General features: G+C 45.5%; 7 protein-coding genes across 7 annotated transcripts; 4 read left to right on the top strand and 3 right to left on the bottom strand.

The window, feature by feature from the left end:
• Positions 1–179: 179 nt before the first annotated feature.
• I203_107854 (uncharacterized protein) lies at positions 180–1581 on the bottom strand (the record flags this gene model as incomplete). The annotated part of the gene is made up of 8 exons (XM_065518272.1): positions 180–456; positions 517–771; positions 827–882; positions 947–1021; positions 1098–1144; positions 1204–1290; positions 1359–1415; positions 1482–1581. The coding sequence occupies 8 exons, from the start codon at positions 1579–1581 to the stop codon at positions 180–182; spliced, it is 954 nt and encodes a 317-aa protein (XP_065372637.1).
• A 665-nt stretch (positions 1582–2246) lies between these two features.
• Positions 2247–4968, top strand: I203_107853 (uncharacterized protein; the record flags this gene model as incomplete). Its single annotated transcript, XM_065518271.1, has 15 exons — positions 2247–2653; positions 2727–2783; positions 2840–2995; positions 3059–3130; positions 3200–3366; positions 3429–3454; positions 3516–3745; positions 3807–3868; positions 3933–3983; positions 4027–4051; positions 4130–4226; positions 4307–4537; positions 4621–4668; positions 4733–4850; positions 4937–4968. 15 exons carry the CDS (start codon positions 2247–2249, stop codon positions 4966–4968), a joined length of 1779 nt encoding a protein of 592 aa, XP_065372636.1.
• Positions 4969–5335: 367 nt separating this feature from the next.
• On the bottom strand, positions 5336–9841 carry I203_107852 (uncharacterized protein; the record flags this gene model as incomplete). Its single annotated transcript, XM_019151391.1, has 7 exons — positions 5336–5467; positions 5577–7205; positions 7265–7824; positions 7886–8228; positions 8355–8687; positions 8748–8888; positions 9002–9841. 7 exons carry the CDS (start codon positions 9839–9841, stop codon positions 5336–5338), a joined length of 3978 nt encoding a protein of 1325 aa, XP_018999286.1.
• Positions 9842–10295: 454 nt separating this feature from the next.
• Positions 10296–12564, top strand: I203_107851 (uncharacterized protein; the record flags this gene model as incomplete). Its single annotated transcript, XM_019151390.1, has 5 exons — positions 10296–10587; positions 10682–10769; positions 10824–10834; positions 10894–11595; positions 11672–12564. 5 exons carry the CDS (start codon positions 10296–10298, stop codon positions 12562–12564), a joined length of 1986 nt encoding a protein of 661 aa, XP_018999285.1.
• Positions 12565–13093: 529 nt separating this feature from the next.
• On the top strand, positions 13094–15481 carry I203_107850 (uncharacterized protein; the record flags this gene model as incomplete). Its single annotated transcript, XM_019151389.1, has 6 exons — positions 13094–14011; positions 14174–14356; positions 14431–14891; positions 14972–15040; positions 15120–15180; positions 15245–15481. 6 exons carry the CDS (start codon positions 13094–13096, stop codon positions 15479–15481), a joined length of 1929 nt encoding a protein of 642 aa, XP_018999284.1.
• A 578-nt stretch (positions 15482–16059) lies between these two features.
• I203_107849 (uncharacterized protein) lies at positions 16060–17238 on the bottom strand (the record flags this gene model as incomplete). Its single annotated transcript, XM_019151388.1, has 1 exon — positions 16060–17238. The coding sequence occupies one exon, from the start codon at positions 17236–17238 to the stop codon at positions 16060–16062; it is 1179 nt and encodes a 392-aa protein (XP_018999283.1).
• A 1101-nt stretch (positions 17239–18339) lies between these two features.
• On the top strand, positions 18340–19722 carry I203_107848 (uncharacterized protein; the record flags this gene model as incomplete). Its single annotated transcript, XM_019151387.1, has 6 exons — positions 18340–18354; positions 18455–18702; positions 18762–18852; positions 19089–19456; positions 19528–19613; positions 19697–19722. 6 exons carry the CDS (start codon positions 18340–18342, stop codon positions 19720–19722), a joined length of 834 nt encoding a protein of 277 aa, XP_018999282.1.
• Positions 19723–19985: the final 263 nt, after the last annotated feature.

Genomic DNA, 19985 nt, shown 5'->3' with positions numbered 1-19985 from the left:
GCGGTTGTTTCAGCATAATAGTGGTTAGTAATTTCGTCAATAGTGAGGTTTAGCAGTATGCATAATGAGCGTTGAAGAAGGTAATCTTGCATTATCAATGACACACCAACTCAGCCTGTGACAAGCAATACATCGTGTACTACCGAGCTATAGATAAGCCTACAAAATCCATCCTACACCTACTCGCCCCTGATCCTAGCCTCCCTCTCAGCCTCCCTTTCGTCCTGCTCAGCCCTCTCAACCTCCTCTTCAAGCCTAATCCTGCCTTCTCTCTCCCTAGTTCGTTGCCAGGCCACTCCAGCGACAAGAGCGATGGGATGAAGCACCAGGCAGATGATGAGTGTGACGAGCAACGGAGTGGGTTTGGGCAATGCTGTGGTGGGTAAAGTAGGGTTTGATCGGGGCGAAGAGAACAGTAAAGTGAACAAAAGGTAAATACTAGCTGTGGTGAGGAGGCTGAGAACGTACAACGGGATGTCAACTTCCTACAGTTTTCGTTGATATCGTATCACTCACTATAACCTCTTCACACCGGCCCAAATCGCCGCTACGGCATTGACACCTGCGACCGCCCCTACAGCTTGCCAGGTGTATTTCTCCCTAGCGGTCTCCTCTTTGATGAACCATCCCAGAGCAACGAACCCGTTGTGTAGCCAATCGAGCTCGAAGAGAATAGCAAGGAACATGGTCATTGGGGCGTGAATGAAAATTGCGTCGATGGGTCTCTTGAGCGTGACCGGGTAGTAGAGTAGGGTGATATGGATTGACAAGCTACCGATTAAGGTGTTAGCGGAATGGCGCTTTTGAGGGGAGGAGGGAGACGTACAGCAGAAGCACATTGATGAGGAGAACAATCTCTGCTCCCCAGAAGAATTGGAGGGTCTGACAGGACAGGATTACAGAGTAAGCGATGATACCAATAATCAGCGAAGCAAAGACGACTTACAAAGAATACAGCCCATGTTGCTTGTAGCCAATTTGAGATTGCGAATCGAAGTCCGACACCGTGGATGAGGGTTTCCTAGGATCGTCGTTCAGTCTAGCCACACAATAGATTGTCTAACGCATGCACATAGCGTTATCATTGTATCACTAACCTTGGTAACATCCTTTCTCACGAGCAAGAGAACCAAGCAGAAACCGACTGTCAGCCGCCATAAATGTCAGCTACCCTTCTGCAGATCTGACTCTTGCATGACTTACCTTGTAGTAGATACAATAAAGCCCAGTAGATCCCCACCATGGTAGCATTTGGGGATAATAGGGTAGGAAACAAGGCGTTGATACCGGCTGTTGATTCGACGGGAATAATATCAGGAGCGATGTCCTTCCGGTAATTATGATTACAGAAAACTCACACAATCCAGGCTTGATTGCCAGAGCGCATACTATATTTGCACCCATGGCCACCAGTACTACATAGATGATACATATCGTGAGTCTACCATCTTACTCCATTGCGAATGACAAACCCGACTCACCCGATATGGGAATGGCGATCTGAAGTCTAACCAGCTTCATCGATTCTCTGAATTGAGAAGGGGTGATGATCTCATCCGGAGCTGCATCGTAGCTTGACATGGTGGTGAACGAATCTCGTCGGTATAGAGACGCAGGGTGTTACGGTGATGGTCTGGTATAAGGGGAAGAGACGTGGATATGAGTTAGAGATGGATGTTCCCATGTTGATCCTCTAACTCATCCAGTTCACTCCACTAAGCCTCATGACGTAATGTCGATGGTGTTATATGTTGTTTTGTAATCATGTGTTAGGTTTTAATTGGTTCCGCTAATCAAATTTGCCCAAAGCTTTTGTAGTGATGATAATAGCAAGCGATCATGCTAATCCAAGGTTAGACCTGATCGCAGAATGCAGTCTTCAAGATACGAGTATATATGATCTTACATGATCTTACATCTCGTCCCCTACACTCCAGCCCTTTGTCTGCACATCCTATGGTGATGGTACCCTCGCATCAACTTGACTGAGAGTATTGGAAGGATCTTCGGATCTCCCTTTGTGCTGTGTGGTTGATGGTGTGTGCAAGGTTGAACGATAGGGTGCACTGACCATGTACATCTATACTGACTGACATCACAAACCCATCAATCACCCTGGGAACGAGGGCGTGTATACGTGTATATCAAGGATCACTATCCTTCTCTCCCATCACATTTCTATATCATAGCCCTCATACTCATATACATATCGTATTAACCTCCAGCTACAAAGTACGACAATCAGCATGTCATCAGACGACGAATACGAAGAATCTTACGAGGAGGAGCGAGAGGAAGAACGATCAGAAGCATCCGAGAGTGAGCAACCTTCCTCATCAAGTTCAAGTTCCGATACAGCATCTAACGACGATCAAGGATCATCTCACTCTGGGTCTGAGTCAGGTTCAGCCTCAGGTTCGGGAGAAGAAGAATATAGAGAGGCATACGAGAACGAGGGTTCAGCAGGAGGAGTGACTGCTGGAGGCTATGGATATGGTGGTGGTGGTAGTCATGGATCCCATTCAGAATCTGGAGATAAAGAGAAAAAGGAGAAGATCGTTAAAGGCGTGAGCTCTATATTCAAGAAGCTCAAAGAGACTAGAGAGAAGGATAAGAACAAAGAGGAGAACGATGAGAGGTCTGCTGGACAACAGTGAGTTTATGCGATTACGAACAGACAAGTTATATCCTTAGAGGTCATGCGCTAAAAAATGATCATACGTCAGCTATACTCCGGGTGGCGAGTACCAAGCGACTGGTGTCGAAGGTTCTTTTGGAGCTATGTGAGTGTATTCATGCCTTGTAATATTATTAATGTAGCTCATGGTGGTTGTGCTAGGAACCTCAATGAACCTGGACAAGGTGTATACCCCTATCGAGGAGCTGAACATCACGGAGGATATGATCAACAACCCCAACAATATGTTTATGGCGCACCTCAACAACAATTTGGTGGATACGACCAGAACTACAACCAAGGTTTTCCAGGTGCTGAGTGGGTTAAACAGCTCATCTTTACTCGTGACAAACGCCGATGTTGACTGATCGTGTTTCGTAGATATCGACAAGGTGCCGATCAATACAGTCACGTTCCGCCTCCTGGTCCTCCGCCTGAGAGCTACTATCCAACGTAAGTACACCCTCGTCAAACGGTATCATGTTGAGCAGTGATCTGATTATGCGATGGTGGTCCTCGTAGCGGAGCAGGTTATGTTCCTCAACATGAATATCAAGCAACCCAACCGCCTTACGGAAATCAGTACAAAGGTCCAGACGATGGTCAACCGCATCACCAACATTATGGACCTACTTTTACTGATCCTCAGACTGGAGAGGTCGCTCAAGCATTCTTCGAGTACTCGAGATGTAAGTTTATTTATCACCTAACTCAGCTATCGCACTAAACACATCGTGGATATGATATACAGGTAACGGTACCAGAAAAGCATTACTTGTGAGTGTTCCATCTCCCAGCAGAACATCATCTTACTAAAGTCATCCACGTTTCTTCTCAGATCGGTATCAACTACTTTGGTACTGCTGGCGAACTAGCTGGATGTATCAACGACGCTCATAATGTTCAAAGGTTCATTTGCGAGCGATTCGGCTACAGACCTGCTGATATTGTCATGCTCACTGACGACACAAACGACCCAAGGACTCTACCTACAAGAGAGAATATCATCAAGGGGATGAGATGGTTGGTCGAAGGTGCTCAAAGGGATGATGCCTTGTTCTTGCATTAGTAGGTGTATTTCAGAAAACCACTGCAAGTCATTTTTGTTGATAGGAATGATATGTGATAGCTCCGGTCACGGTACTCAGACTGAAGATCTCGATGGTGATGAGGGTGATGACGATGATGAGGGTGAGTGACTACTTTCACCAACTTAGAATATGAGTGTAATTTTTAGCTGACTTGGTGGATATAGCCATTTGTCCACTCGATTATGAGACTGCCGGTTTGATCATTGATGAGGATAGTGAGCTGCACACCTCGCATCCATCTTTCACAAATTGTAAAAGCTGACATTAATGTTTTCGCCACAGTGTAAGCTGTTCGATTTCTGTTTTTCCGGCACCCACCAGCTAAGTTCAGTATTTAATGACCCTGTTTGCGATGACTTAGCCACGAACTCGTTGTCAAACCTCTTCCTGCTGGATGTAGACTCACCGCGATCTTCGACTCCTGCCACTCTGGTACTGTCATGGACCTTCCTTACGTTGTGGGTTTGATCGTCTACCACATAGTACTCATGTGCGCTTCCTGGAATTGGATAACGACTGATCTTTTATGTTCGCTCAGTACTCCACCGAAGGAACGATCAAAGAACCTGATCTCCTTTCCGAAGCGAAAGAAGGATTACTCGGTGCTGGTATGGATATCCTCCGAGGTGATACAGGAGGGATCATGGCGAATCTTTTTGGAGCTGCCAAAGATGTATTTGACGCGAAGAAATCCCACGAGAAGACCAAGAAGACTAGGACTAGTCCTGCGGATGTGATCCAGTGGGCTGGATGCAAGGACAATCAAACGGTGAGTATTGTACGGTGCACACTGTCATATCAGCAAATCCAACTGACTGAGCTATGGCTAATACTTGGCTCTGAACCATTTAGAGCGCACATACTCAAGAAGAAGGTAAAGCGACAGGAGCGATGTCCTATGTAAGTTGTCATACCACTTTCTTCCTCGTTGCTACAAACTTGACATTTCTTCGTGGTCTCATAGGCTTTCATCGCTGCGTTGACCAAATACCCCAATCAAAGTTATCAACAACTCCTGACTAGTATCAGGGAAGAAATGAAAGGTAGATATACTCAGAAACCACAATTATCAGCTTGTCATCGTGAGTCATTTATCAAGGCCATCAGGAGGTATTTTTAGCTGACAAGTAGATCTTCCCTGTCCCCTTGTGATAATCCTTGAATGTAGCTATCGATACGGAACTACAATTTGTAGCTTGATCGTATGATCCGGGAGGACAGTGAGAACAATGCTTGGAGAAGGTAGAGCTGGTGAATTAGGTTGAACTTCATCTTTAATTCTACAGCATGATGTGTAAATACGTGAATCATAACAAACGAGACTGACTGGTCTGATGTGTATATACATGATCATGCTCAGATAAAGAGATATGCAATGGATGTTTTGGGTAGGTGCCAAAATGCATGCAGTTCAAGAGATCCTAGTACTAGCAAATAATCGTTAAGTGTCGTTAAGCAAGAGCAAGGGAAAAGAAAGATGAAAAATCAAGAAAAGACCAAAAGAAGAGTAACAGTCCTTATATATAAAAATTACAACTAATCATCTCCTCATACTCATCATCTACGGCTAAGTTTTATCAACGTCCTCAATAGCGATCATTCCCTCCTCACCATCTTCATTCTCCTCCTCCCCCTGTTCACCTTCTTCAACAGGGATAACTCGTCTGACTGCACTTCTAGCTACAGGAGTTTCCAGTATCTGCGCACAGTCAAGGTCAAAATCAGTATATCACATCCAGCTGAAACGAACCCATGAATGTCCACGTCTCATGTCCAAAACATCGATGAATTGAGAAACCATTACTCACCTCTTTTCTCAATTCTTCACCACTTACATCTTCCTTCTCCTCACCCAACGTGTCATCCCCTTCATCCGCCACCCCAAGTTTACTTCCTTTTCTGAAAATCTCACCTTCCTCCTCTACCCATGCTCTACTAGCTTTTTCAGTTGGACTAGTCAAATCATTTAAGAAATCTTGGTCTTGGCCCTGGTCCGCTTGTGAATTAACAGGTAATAATCCAGTAGAAGGTGAAGCTTCATTCTCCTGTTTCTCAAATATCCCTTCTTCCGCTTCTTCATCTTCTGATCTTTCGATGGCTATCGAGCCTAGACCCAGTCCAGAATTCGAATTCGAGGTCAAATTCAGCTTTGTAATAGGCGTCACATTCCTATTCCACCCACTACTGGTAGCAGTCGTGGATTTAGTCGGAGTGGCATTGTTGGAAGTGAAAGACTTCTCATCAATCTCTTCAGGATCAGAATCATTATCCGAATCACCGATTGAGAAATTAGGACTCGATATCTCGGTGGATGAAATTCGCATATGCCGACGTTGTTGTTGTGGGTATAGTCTCGCTGGTGATCCTGTCGATGCGGATGTGGTCGTTGTGCGTTGAGGCAAAGGTGATTGTTCGTATGTGGGGATGATCTGAGAAGGTAATAACAATCTTGGCGGTGGGTTGAATTTTCTTCCATTGGAAATGATATTCTCCAACTCATCATTAAGCGATAACAATCTTTCTAAATCTACTCCATCAGGATTGATCGACGGATCTTGAATCTGTTCGATCAACCGTTCTTTCAATATTTTGGCTCGTTCATACAACATCGGGAAATCGTCTCGAGGCAATTGATCAGGTTCCCACGTCCATCCATTCTTGTTCCTAGCATTGTTGTCTACCTTTCCAGCAGCATACCATCTAGTCAAATCTCTAATCACATCTCCAGCGACTTTTTGAATTCGGTCTGGTTTGAGTGTATAGACATATTCCCTAGCTTGACCTTGAGGTGATTGCATGATTTCCAATCTTTTCCTTTCTTTTTCCAGCTCATCTAATTCTTTTATCTGTTTGACCAGATTAGACTTCTTGATAGGTTCCCAAATCACCTCTTGTTTATGCCTTTGCACCTTCACCTTGTTACTTTCACCTGATACTGATTCAGCGGCCAATTCGGTATTCCTTATACAGAGCTGTAAGATCTTCTGGCTCAGTTCCGATAGGTCTTCATCATTTGATCGTACAGTCAAATCAAGACATCTAATCAACTTGTTCGATTTCAGTCCAACGCTAATCGCCAAGATACCGGCGGTTTCTATGAGAGGATTGTCGGTTAGGTCGAGATGCAAAAGTGATTTCGATTCAGGTAAGAATTCAGCTAATGAGATGGCTCCCTCGGTATTCAGACCTGTATCAGATAAGAACAATCTTTTGAGTGATGTGTTGACTGTGAATGTGGTTCTCAGAGATGAGATCCCGGCCATGGAAGGCCCACAACATGGATTCGAGCTGAGATCTAATGTTTCGAGAGTAGAGTTGTATTTTAACGCTTCGGCCAGAGCGACCAAGCCCGAGGGTCCGATTTGATTGTCACTTAGGTTGAGTACTTTTAGGGTTCGATTACGTTTGAGCACTTGTGCGATATAGTTGACACCGTTCTAGAGAGGATCCAAGACTCGTGAGCTTAACTTTGTCGCACCCAGGAGCATGAACTCACCTTGATCTCATTCGACTTGAGGTCCAGCGTCAACAGCCTTCCAATCCTCTCTATCCCGTCCAGAGCTCTCACACTCCGCTGCAAGGCCATGCTCGCGCCTCCCAGATCGGCATTCGATGTTTTACCCTCGGGGCTGGTGAAGTTGCCTGCGTCTTGCATGGTAGAATTACCTCCCGCAGGCATAACAAGGGGATCCTTCGGAGGAGGTGGTGGCTTGTAGCCTTCTGGAACAGTCCGAGATGTAACTCCTCCCGTTGCTGATGATACGACAAGTGGTATCGGTGGCAGATCTCGTTCGTCATCTGGTAGAGCAGGTTGAGGCTTTCTGATTCTAGCGGAGTAAGGTAATGGTGTAGGTGTTGAGGGTGCAGCGTCGGCCGGTAGGAGTAAAGGTGATTGGGCGGAAGGCGTGGATGATAATCCAGGTGACAAGGATGACATGGTCAAAGCTGAATCTGGGTAATCTCGGATCATCAGAGCTAGCGCAACTGCACCGAGAGGTCCGATCCTATTACGGCGGAGGGAGATGTTTTTGAGATCAGAGTTGCGGACTCCTTGGGCTGGCAACATACGGCAAGTCAGCTATTACGCCCTGGAGAGATATGTGCAAGACTGGCTCACCAAGAGTCTCCATGACATTTGCTCTCAGCCCACATCCATCTAGACGCAGCGTCTGGACCGCAGCGGGTGTACTACTCTGATTGTTTTCTTTGAGCAACGGAGCAGGCGGTATGAAGCTGCCATAGGCGTCCGTCGAGGGTTTCTCGACATCTCCGTTCTCATGCCTGGATCCAGCTAGTTCGTTCTCAGCGATCTGTGATGGATCAAGTTGACTTGGGTCTGGAGAGACACCATTCTCAGGCGGAGCTTTGATCTGAGCGGATGTGAGAGCTTGAACCAGATATTCGATACCTTTTTTGTCCCAGGTCGTCTCTGACAGATCGATATAGCGAAGTGAACGTGCCTATATCATAGATTCACGACATCAGCATGCGCTGCCCCGACCATTGACGGATATTTCACATTTTATAGGAACAGGCTGGAATTTTTTCCGTCTAGCCAAGTGTTCTAATCAAACACCTTAACTCACCCTCTTCAAGAAGACAGCTAACAACCTCCACCCTCCCACTTTAATCTTCTTATTCCCCGCCAGACTCAAATTGGGCAAAGTTCCAGATATTAACAAAGCATGCAAGATAGGTTTCAAGCTATCTTCAGTTTCTAATAGCCCATTCTCCAACTTCAATTCCATCAACCCCCATTCTGCGGATAAAACGTCTGCGAACGATTCAGCAGAGTAGCGAGTGAAGGGAACATCTAGAGTGTTGGGACTGCCTGGTGGGAGGGTTATGCCGATTGTGGTGTGGTCGACGGGACGGAGGGTTAGGTGGATATAACGGATTTTAGGCGGAGGGGGAATTGTCTAATAATTATCAAGATTAGATCGGTACCAGCCGAAAGGTTAGAATGAGATCAAACTCACCTCCAAGGCTCTGACTATTCCCACCCTCGGTCTCTCTTCTCTCCCTCTACATGCACTTTCGTATAGCGTCACCAGCCGCTGCGAGGTCCAGTACTGCGGTCCGCAGCTTGACGATAAGAGTGATCTGTGGTTGGATTCGATCTGACAGCGCGTCGGAATAGACATCAGCTGTTGCATCACCACAGAAAGTTTTGAACGGTTGACTATGGTCCGCATTTGGAATTGCGATACTTGTCCGCAGGATTCCCACTCACCCTCTTCCTATCCTCTATCACCTTCGCTGACCATGGCTCTCCCTGTGAGCTGATAGGGTACGTTATGCTAAGACTGGGCAAAACGAAAGTCGCTCTTTTCAAGGGTTGTTTCTGCCTACTCTTCTCTGATAATATCACATTTGCATTTCCCGCTTGTCCATGAATGATCATTGGTGATCCCGTTTCAGGTAAAGATATACTTCTTGAAGGTAATGGTGAGCCCTCCCTAGGAGTATTGACATTGACGGGAGAAGTTACGGGTACGAATCTACTCAGACCCAGTCCAGCTAGTCTTCCTGATATAGATGCCAATGTCCCGCCTCCAACTCCTGGGGCAGAAGAGGTAGCTTGGAGATTAGCGGAGCTTGGTCCCGAGCCCGAGCTAGAACCTGAGCTTGGACCGGCACCATTTTCCTCTGTCGGATCGAATAACCTCGAGGTTGTCCCGACAGCTGTATTGACTGCTCCTCCTACTATGTCCCTCAGTCTGTTACCTAATGTAGGTTTGGCAGGCGGTGGGGGCGGTTTGAGGATCCCTTTGGTAGGTGGTCTAGGACGTCGTTTGGCGGGTGAAGCGGCTGATACGCTCGTGCTGGGGGCAGCGAGGGAGGATGCGGATGCAATTTGAGGGGCTGTGTTAAGGGAAGTAGGGGTTATGGGTGGTGGGGACGATACTATCTCGGACTGGGTAAATGTACTTGATTCTATGGTTTGAGAAGGTTGAGAAGGTTGAGCCGGGTAAACGGTCTTGAGATCGGATTTGGGGGATATCTCATCCTTCTTCCCCTCATCTTCGGTGGCCGGTGTGATCTCCTTGTCGGTCGGAGCGGTTTCCGACATGCTGAAGTGTGAGTGTGCAAGATGTGAGTTGAGATACAAGGGTATGAATACGGATGGGTGTAGCGGATTGAATCTATTGAGGGGGACAACAGAGAGGTAGGTAGACCACACGCGGGTTGAGGTAGGTGAATTAGGCGCGCGAGGTTGACCGGGACCGGTGACAGTCGACTGACGTTAGGCACGTGTCAGTGTTATTTTGAGATTGAAAATTACGTCTGCAGAGATCCAAGAGTACTCGTATGTTCAACTCAACAGCATTCATCCATGTTTTACCATATCATCGCAACATCATACAACATCCACTATAGTATCATACCTCACTGCAAGAGTCTCTGGCCGGAAAACTGGGATATACATACAGTCAGAAGGGAAACCTCCCCACACAGCTCAGCAAGGATCGTTACCTTGCCGACATTCCTCGACCAGGCCTTCCTTTCTGTCATTCACGTTGGACATGACAACCAACCTGTACGCCGTAGCAGGTCCATCCAAACCATCATCCATCGTATCGACCGTATCGTCGACCTCACCCAAATCCGAACCTCCCTCACCACTCAGATCCATCAACCCTCTGCCTACTATATCAACCTCAACGAGCACGGGTGTATCGAAACCGGGCATGAGTCTGGATGAGAATGGCGAAGTACTCAAGGTACCTGCGTTTTTGAATAAGCTGTATACGATGGTCAGTGATGAGTCGGTGAATGAGTTGATATACTGGGCGGATAACGGGGATAGTTTTTTTGGTGAGTGTTTGGTGCGCTTGAAAGTATAATCGGGATTTGTAGAAGGGGGAATTTAGAAGATAGTCGGGTCAGTGCTAACTCTCATTTGCTCTAGTACCGAATGCTGAGCAGTTTGGAAGGGAGTTATTACCTAGATGGTTCAAGCATTCCAACTTTTCCAGTTTTGTGAGACAGCTGAATATGTGAGTGAACATATATGCATAATTGACGAATTGCGCTAATACCAGTTTCAACAGGTATGGTTTCCGTAAGTTGACATGCTAATCAGTGGTACAAAACCCAACTAATCCACCTTGACCCCTACAGACAAAGTACCACACCTCCAGTCTGGCGCTTTGAAGAACGAGACTCCCGTCGAATTATGGGAATTCGCTAATCCATTCTTCAAACGTGGTCAACCCGACCTACTCGTCAAGGTAACTCGTAAGAACAATCGACCGGGCAATCCGACACCAGCACCTTCGACCGGTTCTGGATCACTCAACACCCGTTCTGCCACCCAGGCCACTGCTGCTGCTTCTACATCCACACCGACCGCCCCTCAAGGTAAATACCTGATCACCGATGGGTCAGTCGAGGGCGAGGCGAATCAACTAGTCGGACCTTCCGGACAGGTATTAGATATCAACGCTATTCATTCGGGTATAGCGGCTATTAGACAGACCCAAGCTACAATAGGAGCCGATTTGAGGAAATTACAAGCGTCCAACGAAGCGTTGTGGAGACAAGCTTATGAGACTCAGGAGAAACAGAGGAAACATGGTGAAACTATCGATCTGATCGTTTCGTTCCTTGAACAGTTGTTTGGGACTCAGGGAGAAGGACTGAAAGGTTTGAAGGAAGCTATGAAACGAGGTGGTTTGGGTCGACCTAGAGAGGATAGTAATTCAGAGGAGAACGTGACGGGAAGTGCTAAGAAAAGGAAAAGGTTGGGACTAGATAGGATGATTCAGAGTGGTCTGGTTGAAGAGGAAGATGATGATGATAGATTGGTTGAGATTGGGTCGAGTGAGTGGGCATTCCACTCGAATCTGGACGTATAACTACCTGCTCAGTAGATGTTGACCAACGATGAATGACTTAGCCTACTCGATGCCATCTCTTAAACGAGCGGCTACAACCCCTGAATCATGGTCATCTTCCGCTCAGCGATTCACCACTCTCCCCATCGAAGATGATTCCTCGACACCTACCGGAACGTCCAGAGCAGCTTCAAAGGGGCTCACACCCGGAGCGGAACAGACATTAGGAACGAACCATCTGTCCCCCTTATCCGATACCGACCACTTACTCCCCAACGATAACAACGCACTTGCTCGGTACAACGCTCCTAACCCTCAATACAACCAACAACTCAACCTCAACCCTACTTCATCCCAACCCCTTCTCTCGCCTACTTCCGCGGAAGCCGCAGCATCAGCATACAATCTCGACCCGTCGTTATTGCAGACTACCATCGGGTCCTTGATCCAATCTCCAGCAGCCGCTCAGATGTTTTTAAATTCGCTGAATAATTCCGTCCAAGGTCAAGCACTTCAGTCGACCAAACCCACGCCGACACCTACACCTCAGCAGGCGAATTATCCAAGTACTGGAGACACCTCATTAGATCCGACATTAGCCTTGTTCTCCCCGTTACCGAATCAAGACAGCTTGATGCAGAATACGAACGATCTGATGAAATCGTATCAAGATGCTGTGGGTGTGAACGGAGGGGTAGACCAATTACAGGAGAGTATAGATTCGTTGGTCCGTTCGATGGGATTGGATTTGCCCAATGGTACGAACCATGGTCTGGACCCTTTACCTGTCAACCATAACATGGATAATGCAGGTGGTACTGGTGCAGGTGTGGGTGAACAGTTGATCGACCCGGATTTCAACGTCGATGAGTTCCTGGAACATCTAGCGAAGAGTGATGAAGATCCTACGGTGTTAAATGGTGGTACTGGGGTAGGAACGGGGAACGGTATTTAGATGACAGGGCACAAGGTTTGGGTTGTAAAGTCTTTAGATATGGTTTTGGGATCTTCCATCAGGACTTGTGTATCTTATAGAACGTATGCGAATACAGGTGTACATGTTACCGCATCTCTGGATTTTAGCTTTTCTTTTTGACCCCTTTTTCTGATCTGTTACGTTAAGGTTGTGGTTCTGGATCCCTGAGATCGTAAATTGAGAATCTTGCTGATTTCCCGTCGTCATCGTGTTGGATTATGTTATACGTCGTTACTCGAGTATACCTTGTGTCATAACCCTCGCAGAAGGTGCAAAGTGAAGCAAAGCAACTACCGCAGCAGCGCAGCAATACATTTGGATCTGTTCATAATTTGATGTCTTCTGACTGCTATTGCCATATGCAGCTGTTTTCATCTGTTCGTTCATCTGTATCACCAAATTGATATGCGCAGTCATCGTAGCAGCAGCAGCAGCAGTAGCAGTAGTCTAAACTTAGCATGTCTCACCATTGATATGTCTTAGTACCTTACCACTTGGGTGTATCAACATGTCTTCCCTTTCTACTTCAAGTGTAAATAAAAGAAATCATCATCCCAAAAATAATCATAACTTACATATCGATCTATCCTATTCACCTTCCTCCCTTGATATACCCAACATCAGAGCCAGATCACCTTCTTTCTCGGGGACGAGTAATAAAGGAGAAAGAGAAGGAGAATCAAGCGAATTGTTACCTACACCAGATAGCGGTACTTTCGCCTTGCCTTCACCTTCTAATCCATTCATATACGAATTCCTACCTTCGCCTCCTCCTATATCACCTATCACCTCTAGTACCAGGCGTAAACGGTGGATTAGGAAAATGATCAAAAGGAATTTCCATCCTACGCCATTGGGATATGCGATATTGATGATATTGTTGATATCGCTATTATACACATTTAGTGGGTCGGGAGGTCAAAATGGTATGATACTACGTGGTCCATCAACGACGACGTCATTATCTAATGGGAATGAAGATACATATATACAAGAGGAGGAAGTCCAGGAAGAAGAAGAAGAGATAATATATGAAAAACCCGTTTTGAAAGAATTACCATCAATTTACTCTGAATATATCCCTTCTCTAACACTTCCGACTATATTCGATAATCCAACGTACCACCTTCTATCCTCCAGACTCAATGATTTTCTCCATCGACCAATACAGTCACATGACGAAGCAAAAGAAGACAACTACGAGGGATGTCCAAGGGAATTGAGTGATAAGTTGGTCAATCCAGATCAATATAATGGAGATGCGCAGTTCTGGATAGAGACTGTGACTGCGCAGGAGATAGCTAGTAGACGTGCGGGATTGATCAGATGGCTGGAAGATAAGTTGAACAACGGCGAGGAGATCATAGGCAGGAAGGATGGGATGACTGGGAAAGGGAGAGGAATAGTATTGACGGGTGGTAATCAAGTGAGTCCTCTGAATCCAATCTTCGTCTTCAATCCGTCTTGCGTCGTTGGCTTTTTTTCGTCTATCCACCTTCAATTCGTCTCCCCTCTCCCACATCTACCTTGTCTTTGCTCCTTTGGGTCTTCGTGTCTCCTTCAATGCTGACACAGTCCACTAATACAGGACACCACCCTCCGAACTATCACAGCCATCAAGCACCTCCGTCGACTCGGTGTCGACCTGCCCATCGAGGTGTTCCATTATTCCGATGAGCTCAGTGATAGGGGTCAACGGGACGAGATTGAAGCGCTCGGAGCGACGTTGAGGGAAGCCAAGGGCTTAGAGAAGGTTTCCGGTGTATGGAAGGTGAGTTAAATCGTGTATATCATGATGTGATGGGTTGCAAATCGTTGACATATGACCACGGTCTGTTCGAGTAGAATTGGCAGATCAAAGGACTCGCTCTCGTTCAATCTTCCTTCCGAGAAGTCCTCTACCTAGACTCCGACAACGTCCCTTTACGTTCCCCCGTGCACCTATTCGATTCGCCCATCTACAAATCCAACGGTCGAGCTGTATTCTGGCCAGATCTCTCAAAGGATCATCCTGATAATGCCATCTGGCGTCTGGTCGGTGATACCTGTTCGTTGGATCTTTGGACATTTGAATCAGGTCAGATAGTCATTGATAAAGCTGGGAACTCGGGTTTGAACCTTGTTGCATTGATCATAGCTAGTGAGATGATGAATGAAAGGGAGTTCTGGTTCCACATGTGCGGAGGTGATAAAGATACGTTCAGATGGGCTTTCAGGATATTGGATATTCCATTTGGGGTTTCACCTAGATGGATGAGTGCGTTGGGCGTTAAGAATGATTATGAAGGTGGGAGGTTCTGTGGACAGTGAGTGACAATATTAGGAGAACCTGAAATCAATACCAAGGTCGATGCTGATAACACCTGTTTTGTTTACTATGTGACAGTTCCGTCCTTCAACATGATTTAGATACTCCAGAAGGATTCACCAGGCCACCTCCGTTGTTTGTACATTCGTGAGTTCCAGTTCACACTGCGGCTACCGTCCCATACGATATCCCACCTTGCTCACGCTAATTCGTCTGATCTTCGCAGTAATCTCCTCAAACACCTCGGATCAAGTGGACTAGGTAAAGGTAATCTCTTCACACATATCGTAAGTTTCCTATTCCTACTCGACTTTACTTGCAAGTACTGATATCCAAAGGTGATCGGTACAGCGCCGAATGTCAAATGATTACGCCTCGAACCCATCATTAAACTACGCCCACTCATGGGTCTACATGGGTCAAGCTCGTGGGATGTGTCTGGATTTAGATTGGCACGACCATACCCCTCAGGAAATAAGGGATGTGGAGTGGCCCAAGACCATCAGCGTGATAGAGGAGGAAGGAGGCGTGTTTGATGGGTTTGAAGATATCTGGTTTGACGAGGGCGGAAGGATTGGGGGATGGTAATATTGGGATTGCAATGTTTTGGGTTAATCTCATCAACATAACATACACTATGGAGTGTTGCTTCTTCGGCACCATGTTCCGGGAATAGTGGATATATCACAAGCAAGACAATGCTAAGTATACCATATACACGCCGAAGATGACCTCGTCTTCCTTTCTGCTGAGCATAAATACAATATACTTATAGATATATAGATGCGATGTACTATACAATGTATCATAGCGCTTACAGAACAAAAAAGTCTACTTTTGCACACAGATCGCCTACTTCTTTTGGTTTCATATGGTGAATACTTTTGACATTCCGACTAGATTCTTACAAAATATACAGTACATCATCGAACTTTGCTTCTTACTGATTTAACATTGCTTTTGAGTCTTCTTCCGACTATTCGTCATGTTTTGATAGCACATCATGAAAAATCAAATCCCATTGAGTACTACTCGATGATTCTATTAAAAGCATGGTATCGTGTCAGTTCTCAATTCCAAACGCATGTCAAGTTGTTTGACGACATGGCTGATCATTTAATTTAATTGACTAAAAAATCAGAAACCAACTCACTACAATTTTGAAGTTAAATTATCATTTTTCTTCCTCGACCACTGATCAAATTGGTCCTTCCATAACTATCTTCATGGAAACTTTCACCTTCCATACCCCAGAAATGCATGTGATTCTGATCCGTCTTTATATCCAATCCTTTCGTACCATGCATCTTCTCCATCTCTTCTCTTTTCTTGGACTTCGGTTTATTCTGTTTGATCCTTAATTTTTCAAAGTATATATACGACCCGTAAAATACTTTAGAAGTACAGCCAGATCTGGACCCGTGTTTCTCCAAAAAATCTTTAAGCTGTTTATGTTGAATAGTCACTTCTTGAGATGGGACTTGTTTTTTATAAGTTCTTGCAATAGCTCGATTGAACGATGCCATTGTGACTCCAGGTTTCCTAAGATGGGCATTGATCTTCGTCCGAACATCATCGCACGTATCGTACACTGCTATTCCACCTGGTTTGTCTTCTCCATCAAGTGTAATTGAACTAACATCATATTCATCTTCTAAATCTTTCTTAGACGGAGATTTCATCTTGGTTCTATCTTGATCGATCGAAGTCGTCTTGGCTTTCTTGCTCGCAGGAGTATTATCGTTCTTCTTTTTGCGTGGTATCTTGATTCCCATCCTTTCCCTCTTTAAGAAAAACATATGTGCTCCAGCATACGTATCACTCCATTGTCCCTTCTGTCCACTCTCCTTCATAAACCTCTGATAGGAACCATTACTGACTCCTATAGCATCGCAAAATTGATACACCTTCATTTCACCGGAATTGATAAACGATCGTATCTTATTTCTAATCTGACTAGGTGAATATTTGATGATATTCAACATCAGATCGTCCTCATCCTCATCCTCATCTGACATATCTGACATATTTAAAGAAGAATCCTCTAATTCTGCTATGTCCGCCTCAGGGATGGAACCCACCATTATGAATCCATTGGGATGTTGATCAGGATCAAATATCTCTCCTCGCTTGATGATTGATTTAGGACCAGGTTTAGGTTGGTTCTGGTTCTCATTTGATACGATTGCGTTGGCTGCGTCCATGAGAGAGTCAATGTCCCTCTTCTTGCCTTTGGCGGATGTTGCGGCGGACTTGGCAGGATGAGGTACATTGGCGAGAGAGCTGGTGTCCTTTTCGGTCAAGGGGAGTCGGATGGGGTTAGCTTTGGCTTTGCGGGCAGGCATAATGGTCCGATCTGACAGTATTGGCTTGAGGCTTCTGTCAGTGGTCGCTGTTCTTCGTGCTTCTATCTGAATGAGCTGAGGGCGACATGAATGCAAAGGGGTGGTGTGGGAATATCTTCGTCTCACATTCCTCGCTGTTGCTATGCTACGCTAATGATAGAAAGTACGACGCGTAGTAAGATTATCAAAGATAGTAATTTCTTTTTGGCGGTGGTGATGTTATATATCACGTGAGGACATGCACCCTGTCCTTCGCAATGTTGGGTGAGATACAGAAGGTGAGGGCGAGGGGGTGTCTTTTTAGATCCTTTGTGAAACACACAGTGTCTATGTACACAGGTCGAGTGGGTGTCTGACACTCGGAGCATAGGACGGAGTATTGACTGAATATGGTGTATGCACTCATGAGTTCAGTTGATGGTTTTAACACTGACTGAATATTGACTGCGAATCTGATCTACCTTTCTTACAGATATTCAATCAAGCAGATACTGGAAAGCTGCACGGAGGTGGCCCACACCATATTGACCAGGATGATAGACAATACCTACGCTCCAGCGATCGTCGGACCATTATCAGGCCTGAGAGATTATTGACTGGCGAGGAATTATGAATGTCAACCCATATTTGGGATGCATGGGATCTCCATGATGATCTTGAATATCCTTTTCAACTATCCTCCTGAGGAAAGGATAAACGCTTTGTCCCTTGTTTTGGACTTCAAGTCAAATTGACATCACTTGAGAGGTCTGTGCCGTTTGTCTGACTGAACTTGACATACGCTTACCGACAAGTATATATACCCTCCGACTTTTCCTAATTTCTTCTTCTCTTTCCTTCTTTGCTTTTCCTCTTTACCGTACGCAGTCTCTCGTTTCAACTACCCAATTCAATTATACTCCTGCATTACTTGGCGTCAGAGGCTATCAAGTTGTGTGTGTAACTACCCAACGAACAGCTGTGAGTCTCTCCTTGAACAAAGATCACTAGTGGATCAGGAGTAGGCAACCTTCTTCCTCTCTGATCCTCTTCCTTTCACCTTCACTTTCCCTCCTTGTCGAATCATACTCATGTTCCATGATGAATGTAGATTCCCCAGCCATGCCGTTACATCCAGTGGGAAGGAACGACCTCGATCTGCCTGGCCACAACGGAGGCGATCACTTTGTTCACTTTTTCACTCTACTTTACTAGAAGCTGACATAGTTGTCAATAGAGATTTTCAATACCAACCATCATCGAGGAGTTCGGGAAGAGAACTCCCTACCAAGGTCAGATGGATGAACGACATGCCTGGTGGCTTCAGCAATATACCGACACTGACGGGAAGCTTCTCAAGAAAGGGTTGACTTTTCCTTATTCTGCTTCGGACCTGTTGGCGATTTTTCATGCTCTCGCCGATGGACACAAGACCAAGGAAGATATGAAAAACCATTTCCTGACTGTTGTCAAACATGTCGATAGGTGTGTACTTCGTTCAACGGAGGCGAGAATATATTGCTAATAGATCTTTGTCATCATAGGTATCTGACTGTTATTCTTCCATTGACCGAAGAAGATAAGCTCCAAGCTAAACAACAACAATATACATTCGAGGTCAATTACAAATGGGATGTAACTAAGGTCTTCCCAGAGTGTATCATTGATTGGGGGTTATATTTCGTCGCAATCTACCATTTCTGATCGTTTCGATCGGTTCATAATCTCTCGACCCCAAAAAGCCATTGCTCGAATCTGGAGGGATGTAGAGCCAGATGATCTGCTATTTGCTTATTTGGCCACTCGAAAGGTCTGTCAATGATAATTACTCAAGGAGATTGATGCTGATTTATACTGTACATTCCACGCAGAAACTCGGATACGAAGTGTTTCACAGGAAGTATAGCGGTCCTCGAAGCAAACACATCCCCGCTCTTTCAGGGATGCCCCAATGGTCCGAAAGAATACTGATGGGCAATCTGCTTCCTCACCCGACTGGCAAAAGATCTTTCGCATGTCCGAATGGTCCATGCGATCTTTACAGTGCATGTCTGCTGGTCGAAGCTCTCGCTCGTCAAGGTAACGATACATGCGGTAAAGGCAGTATCCCCCATGCCCAAGTCCTTCAGGGTTACCCCTTTCGAGCTTACGCCAAGAACGGCAGCGATTGGAATCTGCACCAATACCAGGTTACAATCGCCAAGATCGGCAACCCCAAAATCCTCGAGAAAACGATCTTGTACTCTACGAACGTCTTTTACATATGATTAAGAATCAGTCGGAGGGATATATCCAATGGACGTGGGTCAGAGACGAAGTACCTGAATTTACCGATTTGTACGAGGTGGCAGGTGGTCTAGAGGCGGAAGATGAGAAACCTTCGGTTAAAAAACAGAGTGAGTGCTCTCTTCACTTAAACATATCAGATCTCTTGCCCGTCGACCCCTAAACTAACAATTATTGGATATCTTCATTATAGAGAAAGTCAAAGCTGAGCGAGGCTGAAGATGAGAGATGTGCTATCCACTTACAAAGGTCAAAAGACCAATGGTCAATTCCCAAAATATATTAAAAAGAACAGCTTCCCAGTTGTATATACTCTCTCCGTAACCATAATTTCCAAAATCATCAATCTGCCATGTATACATATAACATATTTTTCTTTCGAGACACCGCCTTATGATCTTTGTGAGCTATATATATTATCATCATTCAAATCATGTATACAATTCATACACTTTACATCAAATTTCCGAAGCTAGCAACGC

The sequence above is a fragment of the Kwoniella mangroviensis genome, chromosome 3 (assembly GCF_000507465.2).
Source record: "Kwoniella mangroviensis CBS 8507 chromosome 3, whole genome shotgun sequence".
Taxonomy (NCBI): Eukaryota; Fungi; Basidiomycota; class Tremellomycetes; order Tremellales; family Cryptococcaceae; genus Kwoniella; species Kwoniella mangrovensis.
Note: the sequence above shows the minus strand (reverse complement) of the source record. Positions and strands in the feature narration are given on the sequence as shown.